This window comes from Peromyscus eremicus, chromosome 1, assembly GCF_949786415.1.
Source record: "Peromyscus eremicus chromosome 1, PerEre_H2_v1, whole genome shotgun sequence".
NCBI lineage: Eukaryota > Metazoa > Chordata > Mammalia > Rodentia > Cricetidae > Peromyscus > Peromyscus eremicus.
Genome location: NC_081416.1, coordinates 64330707 through 64350553, shown reverse-complemented (window position 1 = coordinate 64350553; position 19847 = coordinate 64330707). Strand labels below are relative to the sequence as shown.

The 19847-nt window shown below is 46.2% G+C and overlaps 1 protein-coding gene across 1 annotated transcript in view; it reads right to left on the bottom strand.

The window, feature by feature from the left end:
- Positions 1-19847, bottom strand: part of Tcerg1l (transcription elongation regulator 1 like) — a 194801-nt gene that overhangs the window by 70606 nt on the left and 104348 nt on the right. Inside the window, exons 5-6 of the mRNA XM_059250417.1 lie at positions 4310-4404; positions 432-520 (exon numbers count right to left, since the gene is read on the bottom strand). Of these exons, the coding sequence (XP_059106400.1) occupies positions 432-520; positions 4310-4404 (184 nt within the window). The remainder of the gene's footprint in view (positions 1-431; positions 521-4309; positions 4405-19847) is intronic.

Below are 19847 nucleotides of genomic sequence, written 5' to 3'. Positions count from 1 at the left end.
TGGAAGGTGTTTTGGAGTAAGGCATACTCAGAGATCAGGAATCCTCGCAGGGCAGCTGGAGAGAGCGAGGCATGGCTTTAATTAACAGTTACTTCCCAATGCTCCTCCTCCAGGAGAGGGTAGAGAATTCTTAGCAGCTCATGGCACGCTACATTTACCTCGAGCCGTTGACTCTTGCTGATCTATATGCAACAGCGCTGCTGTTTTAATTCATACAAATACATCAGGACAGAGAAACTCATCACTTAAGCACCATTTTCCTTTCTACAGATGTGACAACAGCGGAGAATTATATCTGCCCTGGGGTGGAGATTTTGTTTTATTAAGCATAATACACCTAAGGAGCACCCACTTTCTCTCTGATGACATTAAGCAGACTCTGGGACACGAAGCTGTGTTTTATATAGCTCTTGGCTTTAGAGGAGTCTTACCAGGGGGATCCAGGCACAGGCGTGGAGGCCACAGGTCTGTTCCCTTTTGCTGCAGTCTCCTCCCCTCTTACCAGCATGGGTGGAGGCTCCTTTGAATGAAAGAGAAGGAGAGAGATGATTGTTTTCATTCTGAACACTCTCTCAGCTCCAGTAACAGAGTAGAAAGTAACCAAGTCCCTAGCAGGCTCAGCTGTCTCCAGCAAGGACCACTGAGCAAAACATCCAGAGAGGAGGCTCTTGTTTGGGCAGTCACAAGAAGGCTTGAGTTGACAACAGACTACACTACATACACATGGAGAGCAACCCACAAGAGGCAGCCTCTAGGGTCCCCACTTGTCTTCTGCTCTCAGATCCAGAGACAGGGGAGTCATGAGAGTGCTGCAGATCTGGGGGATGGGCAGGGGTAGGAAAACATCACTGAGCTCATATCCAGGACTCATAGGCTAGATTCACTGTGCCGTGAAATCCCTATGTCCAGTGACAGAGAAGCCCATGCTGCAAGATATCCTAGACACAGCCAGGGCTAACATTTGGGTCCATTATGGCAGAGGAAGTGACAAGCCTACTCTACCTAGGCTGTCCCGGAACAACCTAGGATGGACTCAGACTTGCAGTGATCCTCTCGTCTTAACCTCTTGAGTACTAGCCTTCCCTGTGTCAGCCACCACACCTGGCTCAAGCTGCCATCCTTAAGGGAGAACAGAGTCCCAGACAGGATTGGCTGCTCTGGAGGTGAGGGTATTCCCCACCTTTCTGGATCAGCAGCACCTTACTCAGACAGCACTCAAGGGGTCATTTTTCAAGGTAGATGTGATTCCATTGCTCATCTGGACTTGGAAAGTGTCACTTCCTTTGTTCTTTTTTTAGAAAACAAAAGCTGTTGGTACCTCCTAGAGGAAAATGAAGATTTATTCTCTCCAGTCCAAAACAGCAGCAAATGGGCCCTTCTCCCAGACAGAAATGGGGCAGGGAAGGCAAATGTTGTTTGAAATTAAGAACTCTGGACAATCACAAGTCCAACAGGGACCCAAAGCCAAGATTCGGGATGTCATACTTAGCTGTCCTACTTAAGACAGTCATGAAATCTTGGTTCAACAATGGGCTACAGCCTAATTCCCACCATGAAAGAGCAACATCAAGAGAGGAAGCCCTTCAAAAGTAAACAGGATTAATACAACTATGCCATCATTCTAGGAAAGGAAACAATTCAGAAAGCATTAATTCTAGGGATAAGGAACTTTCTAGACCTTTGTCCCCCACCCCAGCCCACCCCCAGCAGTTTGCAAGGCTCCAACATCAAACTCAGACCACAACAAAGATGATGGCCTTTCTTTCTATCTGGTAATTCAGGTGAGATTAAAGGGCAGGTGGGTTGTTTCAAATGACAACCTGTTCTCAGCTGAGGGTTACAAAACTGAGTATCACCTTGACGCTTTGGAGCCATGATTTTACCAGCAACAATGCCAGCGAATTTTAAGGCATGCACAGGAAAATATGATGGATCACCTGCCCAACCGTATCTACATGAAGTGAGTAGTCATCCCAGTGGCAGAAACACCCAACACGAGGTCAATGTGAGAGAGGCAGTGGTGGTGGCGCCAATGCCTAACACCAGGGACCAAAGCCCAGGACAATGCTGCAGCCACAGCTTGTATTCCTTGTCACTCTTCTGGGTATGGAGAAAGGAATGCACTAAGTTGTGGACACCCTAGGCATGAATTTCTAATGTAGTGAGAAAGGACTCTGAGTTACTATAAGAGCCAAGAGCAGTGGTTCTCAACCTTCCTGATGCTGCGACCCTTTAATACAGTTCCTTATGTTGTGGTGACCTCCAACCATAAAATTACTTCGTTGCCACTTCATAACTGTAATTTTGCTACTGTTATGAATTGTAATGTAAATGTCTGATATGCAGGATTTCTGCTATGTGACACACACATACACCCCAGGAGTCATGACATACAAGTTGAGAACCGCTGGCCAAAGAGGGTTAAACCTGGAACTGGAGCAATGACTCAGAGGTTCAGACTACACACTTTTCTCAAAGAAGACCTGAATTTGGTTCTAAGTGCTCACTTTGGGCCTCTCACAACAACCTGTAACTCCAGCTCCAGAGAATCTGACATCCTCTTCTGGCCTCCTTAGGCATATCCCCACACAGACACATCATTGAATTTTTTTAAAGGAGGGAGAAATTCCAAAGAGGTAAATCTGCCGAGTGTAGCTCTTTGGTAAAATCCTTAATAATAAAACAAAGCTGCTCCACGTTGACTGTGTTATAAAAAAGGCCAGCCAGTCCCTCCCACCAGGGAAGGACAGCAAACCTGAGATAGGAGCAGATAACCACAGAAGCACCTGCCCTGTTCTGTGTGGAGAGAGATCGGGGAAGGTGACTGAATCATTGAACCCATGATGGCAATTGTACATAGGCATCCTGTGTCTTTCCGGTGCCCTCATATCCTCTGCTCTTTGTGGCTGATACCAGCATTTAATAAATGGTTTTTAAATTATACAGTTACCCCTTACATTCATAAGTATAAGAACAAAGCTTTCATAAAATTTTTAAAAAAACTTTCTAGAAGTAGAAAGTATCTTTGTTTCCTGTGAGAAAATAAGGTCAGGATAAATAATTAGCTTAACAGGGAGTATTAAGAAGCACTTGTCTTCACACACATATATATATACATATATATGTATATATATTAATACCAGGGTTTATATTGCTAATCCAATTAGGAAAACTGGAGGGGATTTTCATTTGGAAGCTAATTGACCAAGAGAACTCAACACGGAGGATCTGAGTACCAAATTATTCAAGTAAGTATGGTAGAGTGTAATTTGTGATGGGACCAACTTCTAAATTTGGCAATGCTAGGATCCTCTCCTGCTAATTACCAAGATCTTCTTCATGAGGCGCATGCTGGTTATGATTTCCTGTTGGTGATAAAAATGGCTAATCATGGTGTAAAACTCCTGCCTGATGGGGAAATAATAAAAGTGAATCAGACTGGCAGAACCCAGTAATAAAGCTAGTATTTACGACAGCCCCAGCAAGACTAGCTGTGTAATTAATATGTAATTCCAGCATAGATGTGCTAATCTCTTCTGAAAGCTCATGCATCAGAGCAGGTTTTAATCTGCACCAACACACACTTGGGATTGGTGCTCACCATTCAACACTGATACTAGAAGTGGTAAACAAGAGGTGGGTGAGCTTCAGGGTGATTGTGTCCTGCAGTGAGGCTAACTGGGGAGCACAGCCAGGGAGAACAGAGAACTCCCAGTGGGCATGAGGTAGGAACACTTGAGAAAAGTAAAGAGGAGAACATATTGGAAGGTTCTGAAACACAGAGGCTCTAGGACAGCCTGGTGAGGGCAGGTGCCTGCAATTTGTTATTCTCAAGTCTAGTGACATAGGAAAACCCCAGCTTATCCAGAAGCAGAGTTCTGTAGCCATTTGACAAATGTGTGAAGAGAATGACCTAAAATATCAATATTTAAAGAAAAATGGCCATGCCTTGGGATTTCTTTAACACTAAAACCCAACTTTGAACCGCATGTCAGCAGAAGCCTGCTCCTCACATGTCTTCTCTTCATTCTGGAAACAGATACAGTGTGAACTGAACTGGAAGCCAAGCTCCTTCCCACAGGAAGGATTCCATCCATGAACTCTACTAGGTTGGGGTGTTCTGCTTGACCTTGCCTGGGGTTTACTCTCCTTCAGGATATAAAGTTGCCAGTCTGGACTCAGCTGTGGTGTAGGGCAGACTAGCAAAGCCATTTCATAAATGCCTGTGAGAAACATGTGTGAGGGTGTCCCAGCCCCGGATCTTCCACCTGTGGATTGTGTCTCTATAACTCCAAGGGTTGACCCTCACCTTATCCTCTTTGTCTCCCGCCAGGCTTTTCCTCTCCGGGGCTCGTAGCATCAGTGCAGGGGGACGGGGTGCACGGCTGAGCTCTTTGCTTTTATCTGTAGGACCAAAACAATGCTCATTAGTATTCCATTTGTCGTGTTGGTCATAATTTGAAAAATTAAGCAAAGATAAAATGTGACTTTGAAAATCCAAATTGAGTGCTAGTCTACAGACAGACTCTGCCATCTTGCCTTCCAACTACTGTCTAATGACAACGTTATCTTGATCCTGAGCCTCAGAGACATAGGTCTCTCACCTGGGCCCTTTCCTGACCCAGCCAAGGACCACCCATAACATCTGTGTCTGTGACTCCCTGCAGCCCTCTTTTCGACCTTTCTCTGAAGATGCTGGCTGGTCCCACTCTGTTCCCCATAATCTTTTAAATGAAGAATCCAAGGAAAAACGAGCACATGGAGAGTGTCCCCAACAAAAACTACATGGTGAGTCAGCACATGGTGGGAGGTGGTAAGAATACTACTAGCAAATGGTTAGCCACTGCCGTGGCTCATCCCATATGGCCCATATGCTAATCTGGATGCTATCACTTTCCCTGTGCTTCCCAATACCCAGGCAGTCAGAGCTTCCTTGGTCCATCAAACTTCATATGGCCTGAACTCAGCATAGTCTAAATCACCGTTGTTAATGCTGTGTGGCCAGACTACTTGTGTTGGGGATAGGACCCAGGCCTTCCCCCAGAAAAGACAAGGAACAGCGTGTGTCACAGAACCAGCCTCAGTAAACCTTTGACAGCTGGTAGCCATCATGGACATCATGGGACATCCCTGATGGGTATGGAGGAGACCCCAAGCCAGCCATACCTCTAGCTATCCCTTGCTCATCACCAAATGGGTAAGGGGTTTTCCATGGGCTGGAGCGCATGACATTTGAACAATAACTGCATGAGCAAAGGAGTAGAGAAAAAGACACAATCTGGCAAGCCTCAAATGAAAACCAAGTTGAAATTTGAAGTTTCTTTTTCAAACTATATCTATCCAATGGCTCAAAAAAAAAAAAAAAAACATAGCAAATGCTTTCAGGAAAAGACAGCACACTGATGACTGTTTTAGCACCAAGAATAGAAAGGGAAACTAAACTATCCAACCACATACCAACCCAACAGAAAGAGAAACCACCAGAGAAGCAGCAGCAGGCTTCTCCTGGTTTTAGAACCATGACATTGGAACCCTTCTGCTTCTCAAGGTGGAGCCAGAGCATCTGACATCAGCCTATGTTGGGAAGGCCACAGAGGGGAAAGCAGGAGATGGCAGGAATAGCTTCCCCTGTGTGTGCATGCCGCACAAATGTGCACACATGTGCAAACATGCACATCAAAAATGGTGACCAGTGGCTTCCTCTGGGAAAACATCTGAGCCTGGAGGATAAGGCAGGCAGGGCAAGGCAGGGGAACCATTTTGGCACTTTTCACCTGCAATCTTCCTTGATCTACCACTGTGAATATCTTGTGCACCGCCAACATCATGATCACTGCCAACACTGCATCCTCTGCCACCCATTCTGTTCAAGTTAGTGGACGGGGGCCATGCAGATCTGATTCCCATGCTGGACTTGAGGTGACCATCATGCTCACTGTGGGTATCTGTACCCTGCAGGCTGTGGCTGCAGAGCCAAGCAGCTACAGGGCATCCCGAGCTGTGAGGAAGAAGCCTCTCACTGAAGTATTTTCAGTTAACACCTGTACTTCACAGACAGAGCAGCTAGCAAGCTCTGGCCATGGACAGAGTGACCCTGGAGCACAGAGGTACATTATCTGGACCAGGCAGAAACATGGATGTTACAACTCTAGGAGTGGGTATGAGCACCTAGACGATGTCATGAGTACGAGGACCCTTGTCCACCACTGTCACTCTGCAGAAGTCCTGGCTGACATTTTCCCCAGGGACAGAGAGCTGGCACTTGCATCTGAAGGAGCAGCCATTATTAGCTCAAGCTGTAGGCAAGCAAGCCAAGCATGCAACCCTGGTGTCATGGCTTCCTCATATCATTGTATGTGCAGGACTGAGCTTCCACTATGTGCCCTTCCTTTCACACAGAAGCCAGACATGCTAACCACAGGGCTCCAGCACAACCAGCCACAGCCATAACCAAGACACATCCCTAGGCCTGGTCAAACCATCTACCCAACCATTTCAAGATTATCCTGGAAGCGGGTAGGGTGTGACTCAGTAGAAGAGTTCGCCCAGCATGTGTGAGGCCTGGGGTTGGAGACCCAGTATTGACAAAAATAGGAAGAAAGAAATGAAGAGAGGGAGGGAGGGAGGGAGAGAGGGAGGGAGGGAGGGAGGGAGAGAGAGAGGGCAAGGGAGAGGCAGATAGGTCCACCTTGAGAGGAGCTATCAGCTTCCCATTCTGGTGAATAATCAAATCTATGTCAAGAAACAAAATTAAAGTCAAGGAAATTAGAGAATTTTCTCACCCATGATGCCAAGCCTTGCTGTTGAAAACATTAAAAGTTCTAGAGTGTGTGTCTTTGAGATGGCTCAGTGGTAAAGGCTGACCTCTACAAGCACAGAATGCTATACACAGAGAATGCTACACGCACACAAGAGCACACACATACACACACACACCACATGTCACATACACACACACACACTAAGTAAGTAAATAAATAAATAAATAAATAAATAAATAAATAAATAAATAAATGTAATTTGGAAAAGACTTCTAGAAGTCTAGGGTCACTCCTGAAGTGCATTCATTGTCAATGTGTGAAGTAGACCTGGACACAGGTCTCTGTCCTGATTCCACACTGGGAAATTTTGCCTCCATCTTTCACATAGCAGGATGGGCAGGTCCCTGCATCACCATCCCATGGAAGAGTGAAGAAAGAACACATGGATGAGAAAAATTACCTTTTGCTTTGTGACCCCCCAGGGGCAAAAATCACATTAAAAAATATACACAGGTGAACCTTTGACATCAGCCTTGAGCCAGGCTGTCTATACTTCTCTACCCTGTTACCTGTTCTCTCCTGCATTGAATGCTCTAAAGAGTCAAGACGACAGAGCTTTGTTGCTCTGAGGCATAAGGCAGGGGCAAGGCCATTCAGTTAATAGTAGCTGTGGTCCTTGCCTCTTCACACCTTCCAAATTCACTGTCATTGACATTGGACCTGGGATTGGACAAAGCCTGATGCTTCTGTGCCTTCTCTAGGCACCTGGCAACTGAACGTGTTTTCAGTCCAGTAAGATCCCCGGCTTGCTGTCCAAAAGAAGAGGTCTCACTGTGGAGACATGGTTGGTTAGGTCATTGGCCAAGCTCTTGAACTCAGACCTACCTACTTGAGAGGTCAAGGTAGGGCTGCAAGCTCCTACAGTAGGATATCATGATCTCTAGAGACCAGTCTTCATCCTAAACATCACTAGCAAGACTCCGGTGTGGTCAGAGGGGCAAAGCCCAACCCTGTTATTCATTGCACCTTATAAAAGGCTCCAGCTCTGGGTCCAGCCTCGGCACCCTGGGAATAGGAGAGCAAAGTTTGTTCAGAGGCTTATGGACAGATACAGACTCTTAGTTTGCCTCATCTGCACCCTAAGAAAGTGGATGGGCAAAGGTTTGGACCGAGGTAAATGCAAGTGTGAACAGCCATAGCAGGAGGTCTAGGCTGGCCAGAGAAATACATGGACCTGTGTCCAGGGGACTTTAATGACAGAACTGCAGAGAAGTGCAGAGATGGAGCAGCCGCTGGTAGCTCTTGTGAGAAAGAAAGGGTGTTCCACAAACTCCTCCCAGGGCTGGCCAGGCAGGGCCTAGAGACCCTGTCCTTCTACCTTTCACACAACCCTCATCTGCAGAATGAGGAAGAAGGAGCAAACATAAGCTGAACTGACTCCTTGCTCACAGTGTCCAGCCCAAAGCAGACCCAGGTATGGGAAAAGAAAAGCCAAACTTCAGGGGAAGTTGGAGGTTCTGATTACTGTTATGGACTTCACACATTTAATTACTGAACTGAGCTCTGTTTTGTGACCATAAGTGAGTGGATGGGATTTTACTACCCAAGAATGAGCCACAAGCCATTTGGTTTGGACTTTATCCAAAATGTCATAAAGAGCAAGCTGTACAGAACAAGACAGGGCGGACTTTGCAAGGAAGGAGCAAGGCTGGGTTTGCCTCTACAGTGCATGCTCTATAGTTACAACACAGTGACCATGGAAAAAGACATGCAAGCATCTTCTGAGGATATACAGATTAATATCCATGGTTAATCAAGTCAGTGGAGTTGGCAGCAAGGCCAGATGTCTGTAATGCTATTCTTGAACAAAGGAAGCATGGCTTATGTTTATCCCTCTATTATCTTAAGAAGGTATACTGAAGTCTTTATTTAACTAGAAACAGTTGATCTTTGGAAAGATCAGATTTTAAAGGCTAGCCTTTGAGATTCATGGGTTCATATTGGTGCTCTTGAGTGTGTCTTGGAGAAAATATTTTGATGAACATTTTAAAGCCCTTCATGGCAGACATATATCCCCTGAACACCTGTGACAAATGTCTGCACCTTGCCCTATGTGGTTGCCTTAACAGCCAACTCTTTTTAACAGCCATTGATTTTGCAGCCCCTGTGGAGGTGCGTGGGAGAAGCTCCTCGAGCCCCCAGACATAATTGGGTCTGGGCTTCAGCCATTCCACTGTGGAAGTGCCTACTCTATGGCTCTCTGTGGGCCACTTCCAGGGTCCACTCTGACATGCTTAAGTACTCTTTGCTTTGGGCCTCTCCACAGATTCCGATGATGCCATCGTAAAGGACTCCCTGAAGTGGCAGAGAGAACTGCTTTATGGAGCAAAATCAACAAGTTGTAAGACTTCAGGCCCCCATGTACCTGGGGGAGTGCAGGATACATTTCCACCTAGGAGCAAGGCATGATGGTAATGCCTTCCCTGCAATCCGTCTATTGATCAAGCCCAGTATTGATTTGAAGGCTCCCCAGTGGCTTCCACTTTGATTTTTCTCCTTGGCAATATTGAGGGCTGGGAGAAACAGCATGGATGACAGGGTAGTCTGGGAGGACAGGGGCCAGAGCTGTGGAAGTCACAGGAACTGGCAGGTGTTGGCTTACTGTTCACAGGATTTCTGCACAGTGCTCCTTTGTTGGTGAAGAGAGGTGACAGAAGTGATGTTATTGGTCGGGGCTTCCCGAGAGCTGTACCAGCTGGCCGGTGAACAGAGGGTTCCTCAGAACCCTTGGAGGTGCAGCCAAAGTCAAAGCTGGAGTCCAGGAGCCAGTGGCATGGCAGTAGGGGACAGAACTGTCCTGATGCACAGCTCCAGGAGTAGGACAAGGAGTTTACCACCTGACTGGGGAGCCCATCCCAGGATGGACAGGCCAAGCAGAAGCCCTGCCAGGAAGGCTTGATCACAATGACAGCCACACTAGCACTATCCTCAGAGACCTCCTCGAAGGAAGGGAATAACCTCCACTCCGTGAAGTCACTACCAAGCTCTGCTCAAGCCCAACAGCCAGCTAGAGGACACTCCCGTGCTCCTGGTGTCCATCTGTGAGATGATCCCGCAGCCTCTCCAGCTCCTGGCTCTCCAGCTTGGCTCACCGAGTTCCACAGTACTGAAGATCATTTTCATGGCAATGTAAATCACTTCTGAGTCCTCCTAAATTTTTCACAGGTTGTGATTCCAGAGTTGACAAGTGACAGAGAGAATTGATTTTTCCACCCATTTTTATTTTCTTGGAATTTCCTATGCCAATGAGGTGGTAAAACATTCAGACAGGAGGGCAGGGCTGAGCTTCCTCAAGGTGTGGGGATCCTGGACTGTAAGACCATCCCGGCCGTGAAGGGTGACCCACCCTGTAACAGACACCAGTTTCTCTGTTCCTCCATTGCTCCACTTGACTTTAGGGGAATCCTAGGTCACCACTAGACAGGATAGCCTGTGAGGTAATGGGTCAGTTTCCCTAGAACATTCCAGAACCTGAAGCAGTCTGGCTGCCTGATGCAGGTAGACCACATAAGGCTATGGATACAGGAGCATTACCCACCACAGTGCCAGCTATATGAAGGAGACTATAACACAGCTGTCCTGTGGGACAGCAGGAAGAGAGGGGCGCCCAAGACACACTTAGGCTCTTTGATGATGCTGTATATGGCAAGTATGTTTCAGTACCCATGAAAGTACTAGACAATGTAACTAGTCCCCCAGAAAGCTGTTCCCAGGCCACTAGGGCACTGTAGCCACCCACCGCAGATGCGGTCTGTGAGCTGCTATGCCCAGAGGAAGTGGACAGCATGTACATTCTGGATCCAGACAGTGACGGCAGAGCTAGCATCCAACCCACATCTCTGGCCTCCACGAGCATGCATTCAGAGGTGAATTAATGGGCAGTGGGTGACCCTGCACAATGTCAACAGTAACAAGGTTCTAATCTCCACCCTACAGCTGAGATTTTAAAGGTAGGAACATTAAGTTAGACCACTCCTATAAGAAAGCACACATCTTGTAAGTGCTCTGGGGTCAGCACATGGCAGTACAGGGACCTGGTCACAGGCTTGGAGCAGGCAAGAGGACGAACAAATGGGCTGAGGCTGGAGAAGATGCAGAAGCACAGGTCGGGGTAGGAGGGGGCAGGAAGAGAGAGGATCGTGTGACCTTGAAAAACAGTGGTTTTCCCTAAAAGCTTGAGCCCATTTCAGTGTCAAGCTGGGTTATTCAAGCAACACCCACCACTCAAGACAACGCGGGAGGAGAGCAGAGATGCACGTCCCTGTCTGAAGGAAGAGGCTGCGCTGCACTCCGGGAAGCTGTGCTCTGGGGATCTTGGGATCGTCACAGTTTGTACCTTAGGACTTGGGCTAGCACAAGTGGGTCAAATTCTCCAACTCTCTAAGATGCTGATGCTGTGCACAGGCAATGTACCCACAGGGGCACACAAAGGATACATGTGCATGCACACCCACCCACAGACATACAGGCATAAGCATAGAGACACATGTGTGCACACAAGTTTATACAGAGACAAAGGTCTATACACACAGACATATGTGTATACACAGAGGTTCATATGCAGAAACATGTACACATGGTATACACACAGAAATGAGTACAGATACACAGGTACACAGATACATGTGCACACACAGGTATACACACATACACACGCATGTACATATATACAGATATGTGTGTACACATATACACTCACGGACACAATTGTTAGATTTTTAGCATCATGGATGAATGTGATATCCCTTTTCCTGTTAGGATCCACACCAGGGCAACATAGTCCTCCAGCGCCTCTGCTCTGACTTAAGGTCAGTTCCTGCTTTATTTTTCATGTGTAGATATGTCCCCAGACTGGTGGCCATTTTTATTTTTAATCTTTCAGCCTCTACATTCTTAGATAGTTAGGAAGTCTCTCCCTTCCTTTTGGCTCCAGGGTGTTTTCAAACTTCCTGTGTCCTCCCAGGACCTGTAACATCAGCTGCTTCACAAGGGCCACAGATCACTGGAGGGTGTTTACTTGGGTGCCTGAAGGGTGAGCCCCACAGTTCAAACTCACAGCCCTCCACGAGATCCCAGCACAAGAGACTCCGAGGCCCGAGGGGATGGGGTCTCCTCAGGGTGATGGAGGGGGCTCATGACCTGTGGCAGGTGCTATGACCTTTTACATCCTCAGGTTACATGCTTACTGTGGAAAGATGGTATGTCTAAAGCAGGATGTGGCACAGTTGAAATTCCCAGGAGCTGAGTGGAGATAAGCACACCATGAGGGCCCACCACACAGCACCACACTGCCATCTCCCAGAACGCCTAACGCCAACCTTTCTCCCAGCACGCTGTCTCCCTCCCTCCTAAGCAAACCACTACGCATTCTCCCAGAGCAGCACATCAACTCCTGTTCCCACAGCACTCTACTGTCCTCTCCTCTGAGCATCCCCAACTCTGCTGATCCTCCAGCTATCTGAAAACCACTCAGAACCAGGCGTGAGATGCCTGCAATGCCACTTATCAGAGCCCAGCTAGGGAGAACAAGAGGCATTCGAGTAAGAATTTATGCCACCTTTTTCTAAGCCCATCTCAAGGGCCCCTGGGATCCTCGGGCCCCATCAGAGGTATCCATCACATCACAAATGCTCTGGGGATGCAGAGCCTCGCTTGCTACTTCTTGCCTTCATTAAGCCAAATCAGAGTCAACAGATGGGACGATGGCACTACACTCCAGAGAGCCACAGTTAACCGTGTCATAAGAAAACAAAGTAACGCCAGTAGTTCTGTGGTACCTACTTCATGGACATGAGTGTGTGCCAGCTCGTACATACCCACAAGAAGGCTGCACCTGGGTGTTGCTGTCCCCAAGATTCTCACTCGTATGGCTTTGCCTCTCTCCATCACAGGCAAAACAGAGGGTCACACTGAGGGCCATGAGAGCTGGAAATGTGAGCCAGGTACTGCCAGAGCATGAGACTTAGTATACTATATATTATATAGTATATTAAAAATATAAGAAAATATAAACAAGTTTTATTGCTATATTGAAGACTTTTAATTTTTTGAGATTATAAAGTAAATATATCATTTTCCTTTCCCTTTCCTCCCTCCAAACATGGCCTCTTTTTCATTAATATGTTGTCATACATACACGCACACACACACACACACACACACACACACACACACACACACACACACACACTCCTAAAGGCACCTAGGAATTGCTGAGAGTGGGAGTAATATCTCCAGGGAGGAGCACACCAGTGGGGTGTCTGGTACCAAACGGCCAGCCCCTGCAAACCCCTGTCTACTGCCCACTGTGCGTTTATAGAAGAGATGAGACTTTAAGAGGGGTTGGTGCCAGCCTAAAGTGCATTTGGACAAGGTTAAAACTAAGTGTGGCTGTCCTAACATTCAAATACTGGCATTCATCACTTCATATTTTAGAACTTCCTCAAAGCACCTTTTTATATAACCTTCAGTTAAATATAGAAGAGAAAGCATGATTAAATATATTCATTTTCTAAATTGCATCATTAAATTTTATCAAATAGGAACATTTTGTAAAAATAGGATTCAATATTAAAGCAATTGTAACACAAGAGAGAGATTTGTTACAGCTGCATCTCTAGAATGGGGTAATTATAACCACAGAGTGGATCCCAGTTTAAGCTACACCATTACCTCCAAGGATGACAGTGTTGCTGGGTATCTGAGGTGTATGCTGTATTCTGAGACATCCTCTTGTCACTCTATTCTTGTGATTTGAGAGCTTTGGACCTCAGGCTGGGAAAGGTGTGTTCTCCAGCACTGTACCTGAGCTCATAACCCTGGGGCCATGAGATCTTCAGCTGTCTGGTTACCATGGAGGAAGAGAGAGAGAGCTGCAGCTGGATCAGATGAGAGATGCCTGTCTCTGTCTACCTGATTTGAGAAGTCACAACAGGCTAGGACAGTAGCTACCATTTCCAGAGAGAGAGATGGGCTCCACTCAGAGGCTCCAGGTTGAAGTTGGATGGGCCAAATTGTCAAAGCTCAACTCAGCCACTCAGCACCCATGAAGGATGATTGCTTTTCTTCTCTGAGTTTTCATTTTTCCTACCACAAAACAGAATGACAGTAGCTCTAGACCAAGATGCTGAGTTTGCAATGCTATATGATACACAACATGGTGGATGTTTCTTGATACAGGGTACCAGTGCCTATTGGACCAAAAAATCCATTTGAGCTAGTCTTATGTACCCCAAGGCCAGTATCTTTTATGGCTTGGTTTCTCCTGGAGGCCTCATACTGGAAGAACTTCAATAAGTTGATAAAGTAGAAGATGCAAACACCTAAACAATTCAGACATAAATCAGGATTTACGATTAATTCATCCTAGGGCACTGTATTTGCATGATTTAAATGAACAGATACTTAGGCAGCCTGAGCACAATGCACAAGAGCACTTACTGTGCTGGCAGCCCCACGTGATGGAATCAAAAGGTGATTTCAGACAAACACTGGGCTCTCTGTGCAAGTTCAGTGAGCAGCTTTTGATTTACAGGCCTGCGGCTTGAGCATGTGCCTGCCGCTCTCCTCCAGAGAGCTCAGATTGAGTCAGTGCTGACTTCTGCATGCAGGACTAATCTACATGGAAATGCAATCCTCACCTAACTGATTTATTCTCACATTTAGATGTAATAAAATTAATAGCGCAGTTCTCAGCTCAGCTGATGAAATTAACTCAGACTTTCTTAACCAACTTCTTCTTCAGTTATTTTCTCTATTTTCAAAAGGCAAGCTATCCCAGTCATTTGATACAAATGGCTTTAATTAGCTTAAGGCAAACATAACCTTTAAAGAATGCAGGCTTGGGATCGTGGGTCCTGCACTGAAGGATGGGAACGGTTCTGTGCACACAGATTTCATTTGTCACATCGAGCCATGCCATCTGATTTGGGCTGGCACCAATGCAGACCAACCACCCATCACTTGGAAGAACACTCTTCTGCCAAAGCATCAAGAAGCCACTCTGTCATGAAAGCCAAGCAAAGTGCATTTGTATGACAAGGATAATACTTTTCAGAGGATGGGAAGAAAGAGGCCCAAAGTGGCTGTGTCCTAACACTATGAACCACAGCAGGGACTTGATCGTCTTAGAGGCTGTAGACATTTTCCAGGGAACTTGAAACTTTAATGCCTATTTCATTTAGTGATTCTAAAATTTTAAAGTGATCGATCCTAACTTACTAAAAGGCATCTGGTAAAACAAGACCCTCTTGTTTGAAAAACACAGCGTTTCTCCAGGGTCTATTTCTCCAATATTCCATTGCAATGCACTCCAGGGATTCCTCACCTTCTGTCAAACTAGAATCAGGATTTCTGGTGCACAAACTAACTTGTGTTTGCAAACCTGTCCTTGGGCTTCCCCTGCCCTTCGCTGGCTCTCCCTGCCCTCTGCAGGGTAGAAGCCAATCCCATTCTTTTCTCACCAGATCTTACTCTCAGGAATTCATCTCTGCCCGCAGCCCTTCCCCCATGAGATTTCATGATCATGTTTCTCTAGAGTGATACTGTCCCCATCTCTGCCACTTATATCCTCCCCCCACCCCCGCCACCCAGTTCTTCAATATGATCTGGGGACCTGACCTCCCTAGGTCTCTGGACCACATGGAGGACAGTATGTTGTCTAGAGAGCAGATTAAAATTGTTGACTACTGTGTGTTCTTTTTCAGAAGACGGAAACCTTGACCTCAACATTTCTTTCCACAATTCCACTTTACAAGTGAGGCTCAGTCACCCTCCTTGAATTGGCTATGTCTTCATCACTTCTATATTAAGTGACAGGAAGAGCGAACTGTCCCTGTGACCCACCACACTGCTCCTTTGTGCCTCCATGGCTCAGATTCTGGGGGCTTAATTCCCTTTCAGCCTCGCAAAGCCCTCCTCTTCTCAGCAGAGAGTCCCACTCTCACACTCCCTCAAAGCCTGCTATCCAGGCTGCCTCGCTGAATGGGGTCCTCACTGCCTGTGTGATTTTAAATATGGTTTGCACATTTCCATTCTTGTGCATCACACAAAAAGGACCCATCTCATGTCTGTAAGCTCTGGAAACAGAAGTCATGCCTCTTAATCTTAAATCAATTATAAATCAACTGTGTGACTGACACACATTAATTGCCCAATAAATGCTGCGCAGCTGACTAAATGAATACAACAGTGAATGACCTGCTATCCACAGGAAGAGACAAATGGGCTTGTCATCTGCCCTTCCTGCTTCTCATGTGGAGAGCAATCAAATAAAAGAGAAACAAGCCAGAAATTAAACAAGCAGAGAGACACTGTGTCCAGCAAGAGCCTGGACAGTTGGCATGGGAATTCTGCTACCCGAACAAAGCCACAGTCACATAAGGTTCTCAGCAGTGAATGGCAGGTGGGGGGTCGAGGGGCGCACCACCTTTGTATGAGAACTGGCTGCCACAGCCCTTATTCTGAGAGCACAACAAGAGAGGATTGTCACCCATTCTGAGGTGCGAATGGGCAGCTATACCAGCAGCAGAAATAAGGATGGCTGTAGGAGCCAGATTAACAGGGTCACTGGGACTCATATAAGAGAGAAGAAATCAGACCTATTCAGAGCGTGCACATTATCCTCTAAAAGACTAGCTCTTCCCACCAAGCAAGAGTAGTGTTAGCACTGAGGAACAATGGGGACCGTGGGTTCTCAGATATTTTTGGATGTATGCTCTGCAATAGTCATATATGCCTGTATATCTGTCTCCCAAGATCCCAGCTAATCTAGAGTCAAGAGTTTTGTCCTACCTCAAGTCTTCTCTCTGTGTTCTATTATCCTGAACCTCAGGATGCATGTTCCTGGACCAACAGGGAACACTCTGTGATGGATGATGTCACTCTGTATGCAGGGCCCAGGCAGGACCGAAGAATATTCTGGCTACAATTCTGCCTGATGGTCTAATCCTGATACCCACAAGTTGGCCTTTCTTAGAACTAAGTCCCTGACTTAGGGGCATTGGCAAAGATGTCCCTGCCGCTCTGTACCACACTTCATCCTTCCTGACTCTACCATGGGAAGTTCAGGCTTAGGACATTTGCTGCATCTGGAGGAAGGATCTCCCTGGGTCTCCTTGGGGGTCTTGAGTTTGCAAAACCTTGATGCCTCCTCCACTATGCCTCAGCCACAACCTGTCCTAAGTGGAGGGTCAGACCTTTGCATTCTGTGATGCTCCTGGGCCAACCCAATGCAAGTTCTGTGTCCAGAAGCTTTGGAAGGACTTAGCCCCACCATTAAGAGAGGAGAAAAAACAGGTGTCATCAAATGTGTACACTCTGTGCTCTTCCTCTGACCCTGGCCTTGTGTTCTTAGGTCTGATTCCTACTGTCAAGGGGTCCCTTTGGACATGAGTGGAATGCATGCTCTCCATCTCAAGTTGCTCTTTGCTTCCTGAAAAGCATCCTCCTATTTTGGTCCCCAGCATACTTCCTGGTCAAGGGGTGGCAGGGACTTTGCCATTCTTTGTCTCCTCGGGTGCAATTAGAGCAACACACGCGCCAGCGTCTGACAAGAAGATGGAGAGATTCAGCACCATGGTGGCTAATTGGTGGCGTTATTTATGTGGTTCAAATGCTTGTGAAGTTTCCTGGCTGCTTCTGATGCAATTAGTCTCATCGATGGTAAGGTTTATGAGTTGAAATAGCGGGGATTAAAGCACCGCCTAACAGAATGGAACACAATAAAAATGAGTGTGCCCTGCTGGTCTACAACTCAAAGCACCTAGGAAATGGGTGTCCAAATTCTACAGGGAGATCATGAGTCCTTCTTTCCAGCAAGTGCCATTACCAAATCCATGCCAGAAACACTCAAATACAAGGCCCACAGTGGACAGAAAGAAAATGCAGAAACCCACAGCATGCATCCACAGAAGCAATTTTACTTTCTGACAGTTCCAACTGTTGAGTTAGTACCCAGAAACAAAGGTGAAATTCTGTACTTCATTTGTTTTTGGTTCCAATAAAGGGCAGCAATGTCAATTGCAATAATTCAGGGCCATCCTAGAAAATAAATTCAAAAGGTGATTTATACACGTAATTCAATAGTTCTGACTTTGGATTTTTTTTAACTTGTATAAATAAATAATTTACCTTCATGACTGCACACTTTAAATAAACTTAAACAGGTATCATCTTATATTCATGATTTAAATTTCAAAATGTAGAGATAGATCAGCAGGACCCTTTTCCCTCCACTCATACCCAGCCATACAACTCTCACAGGAAAAGATGAATTTTGCCACCCATCATAAGGATTTCTGGATGTTTAATTTATTTAGAGCAGTATTAAGTTTGTATTTGCCTTTGGCTTCTCCTGTTCACAAATAAACCATGACATACATCTGTTTTGAATAGTCTTTCAAAATACAGTGTCTCTGAGATCCAGGCAGTCATCCTCTTTTTTTATTTCTCATCGTGTGTGTGTGTGTGTGTGTGTGTGTGTGTGTGTGTGTGTGTGTGTGTTGGGGGTGGGGAGGTGGGTGGTCAACATTAGGGGTTGTTCCTCTCCTTCTACCTTGTTTGAAACACGGTCTCTTGTTGTTTACCACTGCATAACCAATCTAGCCCTTGAGTTCCCATGTTTCTGCTAATCTCTACCTCCCTCACAGAAGGAGTTCTGGTATTACCAACCTATGCTATTGTGGCTGCATTTTTATGGGTCTAGGAACCTGAGTTCAGGTCCTTTTTTTTTTTTTTTTTTTTTTTTTTTGGTTTTTTGAGACAGAGTTTCTCTGTGTAATTTTGGTGCCTGTCCTGGATCTCACTCTGTAGACCAGGCCAGCCTTGAACTTACAGAGATCCACTTGACTCTCCCTCCCTAGTCCTGGGATTAAAGGCGTGCACCACCACCACTCGGCCAGGTCCTCATGCTTACACAGCAAGTTCTTTACCCCCTTGAGCCATCTCTTCAGCTCCGACCTCACCATCCTTATTGACTCACTATGTACCTCGTTACATGTTAGGTTGTACTACACCATCATGTATGTATGTAGAAATGTACATGAAAGTTGTTTCCAAAACTCACAGAGCTTTTGCAAAAAGCAGCTCTGAACACTCCAACTGACTAAGTATTCCAAGGAACTTCTGGGAGGATGAGTCCCCAGAAGAGGTGGGGCCAGTCCAGATAAGACTTTGAGCTAGTTCCTAAGATATCTCTCACTGGGGTGCTCTTTCCTTTGTCCCAGAGATTCAAGGGACAAACAGTGTGACTCCTGTCCCTGTGGTCAGGCATTGGCAATGAGAATGCCTGTGGGCACTCCTAGGCCAGGACATCTGTGCCTGTGCTTCTGTGAGCTCCCTAGTCTCACTTCCTGCCTATCTTTCGCATTGATTCTGGACCTGTCTGCCCCACAGATTTTACCCATCCATGAACTCTGTGAGCTACATTACTGACTGATCTGCCCTGACATGCCTGTTGGTGCAATAGTGGCATGAACATCACGGGAACAACCAAATGCTTTTTAATTGAATGTAATTAGATGATGATTAATTAAATTCCACAGCATGAAGCCCACATCTGGCACCATTATCAGGCCAAGAAACTGTGGCTAGAGAGGTCATAGGCCCTAGGGGAGAATCTACTACCATTTTTTATGTTCAATAGACATCTTAAACTGACTCTTAATTATTTATCATTTTATTCATCGATGGATGCATCTCTCAACCCTCACCTGAGAGGCTTCTATCTGCAGTAGAGGGTGATCAACACAGAAGCCCATAGTGCAGAGAATAAGAGACTGTGGAATACTCTGCCCTAAATTGAACATCTATATCACACCCATTCCTTCCAAGGCGAAGGGACCCTTGCAGAAGAGGGTGTGGAAAGAGTGTAATAGCCAGAAACAGTGACCATGTGGAAACTGTATCTGGAACATCACTGAGAAGTTGTACATGTGAACCCATAGTGTGTGACAGCATGCACAAGCTTCATTCGAGCTCAAGTGAGACCAAATCCTGGCATGCAGAGCAGAGCTGGGTGTGAAATTC